The sequence below is a fragment of the Hypanus sabinus genome, chromosome 3 (genome assembly GCF_030144855.1).
Source record: "Hypanus sabinus isolate sHypSab1 chromosome 3, sHypSab1.hap1, whole genome shotgun sequence".
In the NCBI taxonomy this organism is placed as follows: domain Eukaryota; kingdom Metazoa; phylum Chordata; class Chondrichthyes; order Myliobatiformes; family Dasyatidae; genus Hypanus; species Hypanus sabinus.
The window spans coordinates 181633263-181646793 of NC_082708.1; the positions used below are offsets into that span (position 1 = coordinate 181633263).

Sequence of the window (13531 nt, forward strand, 5' to 3'; positions counted from 1 at the left end):
GGTCAAATATGAATGCAGTATATAGTATTAATGGTAAGGCTCTTGGCAGTGAGGAGAATCAGAATGATCTTATGGTCCGAGTCCATAGGACACTGAAAGCTGCTGCACAGGTTGACTGTGTGGTTAAGAAAGCATACGGTGCATTGGCTTTCATCAACCATGGGATTGAGTTCAAGAGTGGAGAGGTAATGTTACAGCTGTATAGGACCCTGGTCAGACCGCACTTGAAGTATTGTGCTCAGTTCTGGTCACCTCACTACAGGAAAGATGTGGAAACCATAGGTAGGTTGCAGAGGAGATTTTCAAGGAAGTTGCCTGGATTGAGGAGCATGCCTTATGCAAATAGGCTTTTCTCCTTGGAACAACGGAAGATGAGAAGTGACCTGCTAGAGGTGTATAAGATGATAAGAGGCATTGATCGTGTGGATAGTCAGAGGCTTTTTCCCAGGGCTGAAATGGCTAGCATGAGAGGGCACAGTTTTAAGGTGCTTGGAAGTAGGTTCAAAGGAGATGTCAGGGGTAAGTTTTTTATGCAGAGAGTTGTGAGTGTGTGTAATAGGGTGCCAACAACAGCGGTGGAGGCGGATACGATAGGGTCTTTTGGGAGTCTCCTGGATAGGTACATGGAGCTTAGAAAAACAGAGGGCTATGGGTAACCCTAGGTAATTTCTAAAGTAAGTATATGTTTGGCAAATCATTGTGGGCTAAAGGGTCTGTATTATGTTATAGGTTTTCTGTGTTTCTATGTTAAATTTGAACAAATTGGAGACAAGTATGGATGGCAATGAACAGAGAATGTCTCAATAAAGCTGTGGGAAAGATCTGGGCATTGTCCATATTGCCAAATTAGAAATGATAATGGTTGTGTTAACAGCTAAAGACAAGGGAGAGAAGATATTTGCAATGGCATATGTGAACCTGATGAAACCAGATGGAACAACCCTGCGAGACGGAGAGCATGACCTGATCTTATACAAGGTAAGTGTTTTGGCAATTTCTATACGCTCAATGGACACTTTATTGGGTGGAGGAGATACCTAATAAAGTGGCCTCCTGGTGTATTTCTGCTTGTTCATTCTCTTCTGCTGCTCTAGCCCATCCAATTCAAGGTTCGACATGTTGTGTGTTCAGAGACACTCTTTTGCATGCCGTTGTTGTAATGTGTGGTTGTTTGAGTTACCATCAACTTGAACTAATCTAGCCATTCACCTCTGATCACTGTCATTAACCCACGGATGTTTTTCATACTACTTTCTGTAAACCCTAGAGACTGTGAGTGTGAAAATCCCAGGAGATCAGCAGTTTCTGGGATACTCAAACAACCCCATCTAGCACCAACAATCATTCCATGGTCAAAGTCACTTTGAACAAATATCTTCCCCATTCTGATGTTTGGTCTGAACAACAACTGAACCTCTTGACCATATTTGCATGCTTTTATGCATTGCGTTGCTGCCACGTGATTGATTGATTAGATATTTACATTAACGAGCAGGTGTATAACTATATCTAATAAAATGGCCACTGATTGTACATACAAAATTAGGACATGAAACTGGAATTTTTTTAATTATCACATGTACTGAGTTATATTGAAGAAAAGTAAACAGAATGCATAATATACCATTGGGTGGCACCTTCTACAGAGAGGGTGCAGTGGAGAGAGACAGGTAAAGACTGATAATCAAATTTATTTATCACTTGTGCATCGAAACATGCAGTGAAATGGGTCATTTGCAATAATATGCAATATACCTGGACCATCTGGACAGCAAAGGTACATACATAAGGATGCTGTTTATTGATTACAGCTCAGTATTTAATACCAGCATCCCCTCAAAACTAATCAGTAAGCTCCAAGACCCCAGTCAGTTGGTATTGGCATGAACATCTCTTTCACAATATCCATCGACAGAGGAGAACCATGTGGCTTTGTGCTTAGACCCCTGCTCTAGTTGCTTTACACATATGACTGTGTGGCTATGCAAAGCTCCAAAGCCATAGTCAAGTTTGCTGATGACACCATTGTTGTGAGCAGTGATGACTAATCAGCATACAGGAGGGAGATTGAAAATATGGCTGAGTGGTTTCATAACAGAAACCTCTCACTCAGTGTCAGTAAGCCCAAGGGAACCGATTGTAGACTTCAGAAGAGGGAAACCAGAGGTTTATGAGCCAGTCCTCATCGGAGGATAAGAGGAGCAGAGGGCCAGTAACTTTAAATTCCTGGGTGTTACTATCTAAGAGGACCTGTCCTGGACCCATCTTATAAATATAACTGTAACAAAAACACAACAGTGTCTCTACTTCCTTAAGAGTCTATGGAGATTAGGCGTGACATGAAAAACTTTGACAATCTTCTATAAATGTGTAGTGGAAAATGTATTGACTGGCTGCATCATGGCCTGGTATGGGAACACCAATGCCTCTGAGCAGAAAATCCTATAATAAATAGTGGATTTGGTCCAGTACATCATGGGTAAAACCCTCCCGAACATTGAGCACATCTACATGAAACACTGTCGTAGGAAAGCAGCATCCGTTGTCAAAGATCCTCACCACCCAGGCCATGAACTTTTCTCGCTCCTGCCATCAGGTAGAAAGTACAAGAGCCTCAGGACTCTCACTAAAGGTTCAAGAGCAGTTTCTACCCTACAACCATCAGAACAAAAGAGGGTAACTACACTCATCTATTGAGGTGTTCTCACAACTAATGATCTCACTTTAAGGACTTTTTAACTTGTTATTTCATCCTCTTGTTATTTATTACTATTTATTTATATTTGCATTTGCAGAGCTTATTGTCTTCTATGCTCTACTTAATCTTTCATTGATCCTGTTATAGTTGCTATTCTATAGACTTGCTGAGTATGGCCGCAGGAAAAAGAATCTCAAGTTTGTATGTGGTGATATACGTGTACTCTGATAATGAAGTTTACTCTGAACTTTAAAGATGTGCTGGTGGCAGCCCACATGTGTCACTATGTTCATGGTCTTCTGCTGCTGTGGCCCATCCACTTCAAGGTTTGATGTGTTGTGCATTCTGAGATGCTCTTCTGCAGCTCCACTGTTCTAACATGTGGTTATTTTGGGGAACCAGTCTGGCCATTTTCCTCTGACCTCTCTCATTATCAAGACATTTTCTTCCATAGAACTTCGCTCACTGGATGATTTTATTTGCTTCTCACACCATTCCCTGTAATCTGTGGAGACTGTTGTGCGTGAAAATCCCAGGAGATCAGCAGTTTCTCAGTTACTCAAGCCACCTTTCTGGCACCAAAATTTATTCCACGGTCAAAGTCACTTTTATTTTGTTTTATTTGGAGAATATGGAGTAGGCCCTTCTGGGCCTTCAAGCCACACCACACAGCAACCCCTGATAACCATGAATTAACCCTAACCTAATCACAGGACAATTTACAATGACTAATTAACTTTCCAGTGTCTTTGGACTGTAGGAGAGAAAGTGGAGCATCTGGGGGAAACCCACACATTCCATAGGGAGGGCGTACCGTGACTCCTTAAGGAGGATGTTGAAATTGAACTTTGAACTCCAGTGCCCCGAGGTGTAATAGTGTGTGCTAACCGCTATGCTACTATGGCACCCAGTTTCCTCCCCATTCTAATATTAAGTTTGAACAACAACTAAGCCTCTTGACCATGCTTGTGTGCTTTTGTGCATTGAGTTGCAGCCATATATTGGCTAATTAGATTTGCATTAACAAGTAGGTGTACAGGTGTGCCTAATAAAGTGGCCATTGAGTGGACTTTCAACTTTCCCTTCATAAATGTTTAATTTATTTCTGCTGACAAAAGACTGCATACTCTAAAAATCATTGATATGAGAATCTTCTAACCATGCTCCCTCAGATGACAATTTCAAAACTGATGATTCCCCATTATTACCTCAGTCACTAAAAGAGACAGTCCTTCACCTCTTCACTCATTGAAAGCCCTTTGCAATTTTAAAGAGCTCTATTGCACTCTATTTCAGCTCTCTCCTACACCTGAAATAGCCTCTCAATCTGAAGTCTTTCTTTCTAATGACTCTCTTCAATGGCATCATCATGGTAAACCCACAGTGCACTCTCGATAAATTCAATGTTCTTCCTGTTCTGCAAAAGTCAAAATTGAATGCAGCATTCTAACTTCAGCCAAAATGACACTTTGTACCAATGTATAATTCCTTTCTGACATTTATTTATTCCAATTCCCTTACAGAAACCCTGAAAATTTTTTATTACCTGTTCTCACATCTGTGACAAGCAAGATTTCCTTAAGGCCCACCATTTTAATTCCAATCTCCATTCCCATTACAACTCCTCCCTCGGAGTGTCAGACACCCTGAGCCAATAGGCTGGTCCTGGACTTACTTCCACTTGTCATAATTTACTTATTATTATTATGATTATTATTATTAATGGTTTTATATTGCTATATTTCTACACTATTCTTGGTTGGTGCGACTGTAACAAAACCCTATTTCCCTCGGGATCAATAAAGTATGTCTGTCTGTCTGTCCATTCCCATGTTAGCCCACGGCCTCCTCTGCTGCCACGGTGAGGCAGCCCTCAGGTTGGAAAAGGAACACCTTATACTCGGGGTGGCACAGTAGCATAGTGGTTAGCCCAGCGCTTTACAGCACCGGTGACCCGGGTTCATTTCCTGCTGCTGCGTGGGTTTCCTCCGGGTGCTCTGGTGACCTTCCACAGTCCATAGGTTAATTGGGCATTGTAAATTGTACTGTGATTAGGTTAGGGTTAAATTGGCAGATTGGTAGGTGGTGTGGCTCGAAGCCTACTCTGTGCTATATCTCAATAAATATATGTTTTGACTGACCCCGACTTGTCTGGTTTGCCAGCTCTTCCCCACCCGTCTGGTCCAATCCATGACCCAAGGCACATTCCTTCCTAATGCACCCCTTATCCCTCCTGTTTACCAGCTAGTTATCCAAGCTTTCTATCCACTTCTCAAATGATATGTTTACAATTGCCCAAGTACCGTAACCTTGGCATAACACATACAAAGTGCTGGGGCTCAGCAAATCAGGGAGCATCCATGGAGGGGGGAAAGCGGTCACTGGTTTGGGCTGAGTCCCTTCATCAGGATTGGAAAGGATAGGACAAGAAGCCAGAAAAAGAAGTTGAGGGAGGAGAAGGAGTACAAGCTAGAAAGTGATAGTTGAAGCCAGGTGTGAGTGGGAGGTGGGGGAATAAAGTAAGAATGTGGTGATAGCTGGAAAAGGTAAAGGGCTGAAGAAGGAGGAATTTGATTGGAGAGGAGAGTGGACCATGGGAGAAGGGGAAGGAAGAGAGTCACCAGGGGGAGGTAAAAGGCAGGTGAGGAGCAGACAAAAGGTAATGAGGGGACCAGAGTAGGGGATGGGGGAAGAAGGAAGCAGGAAGGGGGAAGTTACCAGAAGTTAGAGAAATCAATATTCATACCATCAGTTTGAAGGCTATCCAGACAGAATTTGAGATGTTGCTCCTTCTCAATCCTTGGATCTTGCTACGTTGCCTCTGAAAGCTTCCTGAAAATTCCTTTGCACCATTTGTGTGTGTTCCTCAAATCGGATGTTTCACATCTGTTGTAGGGAGTTTGAAGCTGGCTTTCTCCCTCTCACCTTAAACCTTTCTCCTCTGGTACCTGATATTTGGGAAAAAACGTATAATTACCTATCCTATCAATGACTTTTTCTTTCAAATCTCCCCTCAGTTGGATATTTTTGGTAGCCAGAAGCTGAAGGACAAATCTATTTGTTTCTCGGCCATGGTGAATCGATCTCATTGTTGTTTATGGGAAGTTAATTCACATAAATTGGCTTGTATGCTCATCAAAGAGTCACCATTGATGTACCACGTGGTAATTGAGTGGCTGTAATACACTCTTGGGGAAACTCAGAAGTCAAGAAAAGCATTATATAAATGCAAATTCTCATTTCCTTTTCAAGGAATTTTGACCTGCGGTTCACTGCAAGTCCATAATTCAGAGCGTTAAACCGTGATATTCTAAGATTTCCCAAGCATGAGGGGGACAGAATATCAGAGGGAGCAAGGTCCCTCTTGGGCAGAAGTGTAATTAAGGAATGCCAAGAAGAAAACCCTTTAATTCGTCAACAGAAGGCCCTTTATGAAACTCCTTTGGTAGATTTGCTGATTAAATGGCAGCAATCGATATGTGACAACTTATAAAAATACTCAATTTTCTGCTGACACAGGAAAAGATTCAAGTTTCAAGGTTGTTTGATGTCGTTTCCAGTACACAAGTATAAAGGAGAATGAAAAATTGTTACTCAGATCCGAAGCAGCGCAAAAAAAAAATAATAAGATAAAGAACACAATAATTAAACAAGCACTGTAAATATAAATACATAACATTTGCTCCCAGTGGTATAATGGATAAGGCACTGGCCTCCTAAGCCAGGGATTGTGGGTTCCTGTCCCATCTTGGGTGATGAATTTTGGGGCAGCACGGTAGCATAGTTAGCACAACATTGCCTGTAAGGAGTTTGTACGTTCTCCCCATGACCATGTGGGTTTCCTCCAGGTGCACTGGTTTCCTCCCAAAGATGTACAGGTTGATAGATTAATAGCTCATTGTAACTTGTCTCATGGTTAGGCTAGGGGTAAATTGGGGGAGTGCTGGATGTTGTGGTTCGAAGGGCCTATTCTGCATTGTATCTCAATAAATAAACTTAAGTAAGGTAGATTATATACATAGAGTGATTTTATGTCTGTAAAGTGACAGACATGGGGAGTGTCTTTGACAGGAAATGATAAAGTCTTGGTGGTTGGCTGGTGTGGTGCAGTGGGTTGATGGGTCGAGGGCTTGATCGGCCTTGCTGGTCACACTTACTGCTTTAAAAGAGAAATGATCCTTCACAATAGTAATATTTAAACCAATTAACATTAAAAAGAGTAAACTAATGGTCTGATACCTTGAAGTCTAATATAATGATTGCATATTATGCAACTTGTGTATTTCCTGTAAGATTGTAAGACATTTGAGCAGAATTAGGCCATTCAGCCCATCGAGTCTCCTCTGCCCCGTTCTATTGCCTTCTCCCCATAATCTTTAATTCCCTGACTTATCAAAAATCCATCTAACTCCACTTTAAATACATTCAATGAACTGCCCTCCACAGCTGACTGTAGCAACAAGTTCCACAGATTCACCACTCTCTAGCTAAAGAAATTCCTCCTCATCTCCATTCTAAATGGACGTCCCTCTATTCTGAGGATGTGCCCTCTGGTCATAGATTGCCAGTCTTTTTAACTCTAACTCCTTAAGTTTGTTACAGCTGGGGTTGGTAGTGGGTATAAGCTCCCATTACCTATTAAATGCTCCTAATTGTAAGTGGCTCAAATAGCCTGTGACAACCAAGTTCAGCTCCTGGAATCCATGTGTGGCTTCGGGAGTAAGCCCAGTGGAACTGTTTCTACTGGCAGCAGAAGGGGCAAATGCGGGTTACTGGTGCCTTAAAACTAGTGGCTTCGGACAGATGTCAGCCTTGTCAGCTGCGGTTGGCAGCTCATCGCGGAGAAGGAAAACTGATCTCAAACGTCCACTGCCCTGCTGCCTTAGGGGAAGGCTTCGGGAGTAAACACCAAGGAAGTATCCGGAGCTGGAGACTCCGAGGCATTGCTGTCTAAGGCAGTCATTGCTCTACGAAGTTTATTCATCTCTGCACTGAACTGTGCAGATTGCTGTGGACTTACTTTTATGAAGTTCAATGACTTGCACTATTTTTGTTTTCCTTTTTGCACATTGAGTGAGTGACAGTGTTCTTTTTTAATGGGTGCTATTGAGTTCCTTTGTGGCTGTCTGTAAGGAGACAAATCACTGGGGTTGTACATAGTATGCTTACTTTGATAATAAATATACTTTAGTTTTTGACTTTGACTATGACTGGCAACTCTGTTGTTCCTTTGGATTCATCAGCTGTGTGGAGACAAGGAACCTGGCTCACCATATTGTATGGCCCTTTCTTGCGTATCATGTAAACAACTAGAAAGCAACATCCATGATCGACACTGACCAACTGGGGGCCTCATTTAGCTTTAATTTGATGGAAACTAGAATTAATGAGCTGGGGTGGATGGTTGGTGTTATGGCGAAAGAAGCAGATTGTAGCTACTGCTTTCCTTCTAATGGCTTACCCGCAATTAATTAATTCTGGTCAAATTGATGACAGACATAACCAATCAATAGCATACCTCTCCAACCAAGCACAGCCAATTATATGGTAGCTGACCCAAATGTATGTAATCAATCTGTTCTCCACCCTTAAGTCAGGAGAGGTGTGTAAGGGATGAAGAAAACCATTAAGCCTTACGAGGAAGAATGATCGTAGCTTCATGATGTACAATTAGGAGTTGATACGCAGAGCTCTGAAAGGGAGCTGATCTTTGTGACTACTGCATGCTCCCAATTAGACAGGTCTGTGGCTGAACTCCCTGGAGAGGGGCACTGCACGTGACTAGAAGCATTTGCTTACATTGTGCAACAAAGCAATTGCACAGAAGTACACTCACAGTGCAACAGGAGAAAGGAAGATTGCAGAGGTTATAAAATGAGCAAGGAGGTAGGAGTCTAAAGACACAATCTCAGACTTCCTACATAATTCAGCTAAAATTTACTGTGAGTTAATATATGCATTTTAAAAGAAATAGGTTGTCAGATTTTTGGGAGTTTATTAAACTTCGGTTTTTTTTCTTTAGAAAAGAGTCTGGTTAGAACACAGAACATAGAAAAGCACAGCACAAGAACAGGTCCTTTGGTCAACAATTAATTCTCAACCGGCACGTGATGCATGTCCCACTATCCCCGTCACATTCATGTGTTTGTCCATATGCTTTCTAAACACCACTATCCTATCTGCTTCTACCACCAGTCCTGGCAATCTCTTCCAGGTCCTACCACTCTGTTTAAACTCGCCTTGTACGTCTCCCTTAAAGATTCAGATTCATTTATTAATTATAGGTTAATGGAAACACACAGTGAAGTGTGTCAATTGCCATAATAATCAACACAACCTAAGGATGTGCTTGGAGCAACCTCAAGTGTTGCCACACATTCCAGTGCCAACATAGCATGCCCACAGTGTTTGGCACAACAACAGCAAATCAAGCCCCCGTTCTTCCATCCCACCCACCCACCCACTCACACACAGACAGCCCTCCAGCCCCAGGGCAGGCTGTCTCCGAGCTTCCAGCCTCCAGCAGGCTCGCAGACCCAGTACTTCAACCATCATCCCTTGCCCTCCAGACTTCTGATTGTCCTGTGGGCTTCATTCTTTGTTATTGACCCCAGGACTCACAGATAGCGATGAATGAGGACCCCAAACTCCAGCCCTCAAACTTCAGACACGAGACCGCAAACACTTACCTCGCTGACACACGTACCTAGGAGGTCGCCAGTGCTTGTGCCTCCTGTCTGCATGGAACTCAATGATGACTCGCTGACCTGGGGAGGGCCACCAGCCCTCGTTCTTGTTAGTCTGCTGGCATGACCTCCAACCACGGGTGTCCTTTGTCATATGTCCACATTGCTGGCCTTGCCTAGACTCTGGCCTGATCTTTAACCCTCCCAAAACCCTAACCTGAGCTCCAACTCCCTTCTCTGTCCTCAAAACCATCTCTGTGAACCTGAAAGCAACTAAGCCTGTGCCATGACCTCAATGGAAACAGCAGTTTGGCATTATCTTGACTGGGACTTCCTCCCACTCATCTTATACCTATATCCTGTGATATTCCTACTTTGGGAAAAAGATTCTGACTATACACCCTATCTATGATCCTCATCATTTTATAAATTTCTACCACATTGTCCCTGAGGTCCGGAGAAAACAATCCACTCTCCCAATATGCGGTCGTCCAGGCAATATCTTGGTGAACCTCCTCTGTACCTCCTTTGCATGTTTCTTGCAGTGGGGCAACCGGAATTGTAAACCAAAGTGGAAGATGAACTATTAAAGGGGAACTTCTTCACTCAGAGGCCGGAGGGAGTGTGGAATGAGCTGCCGGCAAAAGTGGTGGATGCAGTTCCCGAAGAAGGGTCTTGGCCCGAAACGTTGACTGTTTATTCACTTCGTTAGATGCTGACTACATCCAGCATTTTGCATGTGTTGTTAAAGTGTGTAAGTTTAAGATGAGAGGGAAATCTTTAAAGGTCACCTGAGGGGCCATTCTTTTGTCCTAATGAGTCTTTGCTGATCATGAAAGATTAGTTTTATTTGACATGTGTATGTTGTTTACGTCAACGACTGAACACAGTCAGAATACATTGGTTGCAGCCCACCAATGTTGCCATGCTTCTGGTGCCAACAGAGCATGCCCACAACTCAGTAACACTAAACCAAATGTCTTTGAAATGTGGGTGGCAACTGGAGCACTCAGAGGAGACCCACGTGGTCACGTCGAGAATATACACACTGCTGACAGACACGGCAGAGTTTGAACCCTAATCACTGGTGCTGTGAAGTGTTACGCTATGTGACTGTAGACCTGAAACAAAAGACTTTCAATTGGCATAACAACTTTAACTTTGTAAAATATCTTCAGGTGGCTCATAGGATGGTTATTAAAGACAGGTTTTTATTTAAAAAAATGATCTTCAAATTATCTGTCAGGAAGTACAGGTGGATCGTGAGTTAACAGAACAGATTAAACAGATCATGAAACATTGAGCAGAATTAGGCCATTTGGACCATCAAGCCTGCTCCAACATTCCATCATGGCTGATTTATTATTCCTCTCAATCCCATCCTCCTGCTTCTTCTCTGTAACCTTTGACACCTTTATGGGTCATGAACCTATCCACTTCCACTTTAAATATATCCAATAACAGCCTCCACAGCCGTCTGTAGCAATGAATTCCATAGATTCACCACCTTCTGGCTGAAGAAACTTCTCCTCATCTCTGTTCTGAAGATTGGTTCCGGACAAGTGTCCATTTTTGCTGTGTGCAGGTCCCAGCTGACAGCACAAGGCCCATAACTAACGTCTGCTTCTGACACCCATAACAATATGAGAACATAAAAAATGGGAGCAGGAATTGGCTGTCAGGCCCGTCGAACTGATCTGGCTGTGGATTCATCTCTCCCTACCTCCTTTTTTTACCCAATAACCCTTAATTCCCCTGCAAGAAAAAAATCTGTCTAACAGTGTCTCAAACTGTTGGTTAACAGTTAGCATAACACTATTAACAGTGCTAGTGATCAAATGGTTCAATTTAATATGACATAATATATCCAGTATACAACCTGATGTTCTTACTCTTTGCAGACATCTACGAGACAATAAACCCCAAAGAATAAATGATAGAAACATAGGAAACCCTGAAGCAACCCCCCCTCCCTCCCAGGCACAAGCAGCAGCAGAACTATTGACCCTCCCCCCCCCCACCTCAGGGTTCAATTTCATGGCAGTCTGTGAGGAATTTGTATGTTCTCCTCTCTGTGTGACCCACAGTGCTCTTGGCAAAGAGGTTCTCAGTGAGGGTTTACTCTGGCTGCTGTAGTTTGCCCCCACATTTCAAAGATGTATGAGTATGTTAATTGTATGCATGGGTACAATTGCCTCTGGGCTAGAAGGGCCTGCTACTGTGCTGTATCTTTAAATAAATCAAATTTATGTATTCAATGAGGTTGCCTAAACTGCTTCCCTGGCAGAGGACTTCCATGGTTTTGGAGCAAGAGGTGTGACCCATGGACCAATGCCGCTCGGTCACCAGCCAGGGCCTGATCAACCCTGCTGGGTCACCTGGGTGACTGTGTCTGAGGTTGTGAGACCCGAGACACTCGATGACCCCAAATTACATTACTGATGATGTGTCCCAGTGCATCCTGGGATGTATCTCATCACCACAGATTCTCTACTCTCTGGAAAAAGTTGTTTCTCTTCATCTCAGTCCTAAATCTATCCCCAATTTGAGGCCGTGTGCCCTATTTCTAGTCTCACTCACCAGAGAACTTCAGTAGAATCCAGATACAACATAGAACGTTACGAGATATGATATCAGGAACCAAACCTTTCTGCCTGCACATGATTCCTAACACACCATTCCCTCCATGTTCATGTGTCTGTCTAAATGCCTCTTAAATTCTACTCTTGTGTCTGCTTCCACTTGTTGTGCTGACAGAGTGATCCAGGCACCCACCACTCCCTGTGCAAAAATAAAACTTGCCGCATGTATCTCCCTTAAACCTTCCCCCACTCACCTTAAAGTTGTACATTTAGTATGCAACATTTGTACCTTGAGAAAACGCTTTGTAAATATTTTTATAATAATTTAAAAGTATAATCAGAAATCCAAATCACTAATTGAGAGATAAGAAACAATTCAAAACATTAATTCAGCAATAGTCTCTTGATGTTTCTTTAAGCTCGCAGGGCAGAAATCCCCAATTTATGGGTCCTCATCAATCTGGAAACTGCCTGGGTGGATACATATGAACACTGATGGTTTCCTTTGTCAGCACCTGTCACAGCCAATGGAATTTATTTCCATATCCTTCTACTGGAAAGATCCCATGATATGTTTTCTGATAGCCAGCTATCCCACCCACGTACTTTGGAGGAAATCTTTAAACAAACACACTTGTGAAGAATTCTTTAAAACTGCTCTGTCCAGCTAAGAATTATTATATCTATTCTCACTTCATGGGAGTTGCTGGAAAGTATGGCACAGCCCCAAGCCATGTTGTCCTTGAAAAGCTAATGTCTTATTAACCTTCTTGTTCTCAGCCACAAGTTCCAGTCAAGGTTTACGTGACTCAATCCAGATTTAACTTATTTTCTTCTTGAGAAAATATTGATTTGTCTGGTGATTGTTACTGTTTACCAGGGTGAAGAGTATCAGTTCTGGGCAATTAACCACTTTCCTGTAAGCAAGGCAAGATTCGAAGAAGATTAGAGAGAGACAGAGTGAAGTCTTGTCTGTCAAACCCCAGTGAAGCATCATCATTTCACTCCCATGTTCCGCCAGTTACCCTGGTTAACCCTTCTTAGAATAGATATTGTCCCAGTCTTGGACCTGCCATTCTTAATAAGAATGCAACAGTCTGTATACATGTCCAATATGAGGCTCACAAAATGGGCACCAACCTCCATCCAGTGAAGGACTTTATCAATAAATCTATGCCCTACAGAGTCACAACCTTAGATAGGTACAGTCTTGGTCTTGCCATTCTCAATAAAAGTGCAGGAGTTCATATACATGCCCAATATGGGACTCACAAAGTGAGTACCAACCCCTATCTGGCCAAGGGTTTTAACAATAAGCCTCTGGCTAACAGGGTCAAAAGCTTCAGGTCAATAAACACTATAGCTAGGTCCTTATGGTTCTTCATGACTTCATTAAATTACCTAAAATACCAATATTCTCATTCCAGTCAGGTGTCACTGGGATGAATCCCTTCTGATGATGATTAAGGATGACTGTGTCCATCAACATTTTGGCCAATATCTTGGAGAACAATCTCACAAGAATTGAAGCAATGGTGATTGGATGATTGTTGTCCTCAGATTTT

General features: G+C 42.6%; 1 protein-coding gene across 1 annotated transcript in view; it reads left to right on the forward strand.

The window, feature by feature from the left end:
- The window catches only part of LOC132391940 (dedicator of cytokinesis protein 2-like), a 1209929-nt gene that overhangs the window by 313328 nt on the left and 883070 nt on the right, over window positions 1-13531 (forward strand). The window contains exon 17 of the mRNA XM_059965744.1: window positions 875-978. Coding sequence (XP_059821727.1) covers window positions 875-978 — 104 coding nt within the window. The remainder of the gene's footprint in view (window positions 1-874; window positions 979-13531) is intronic.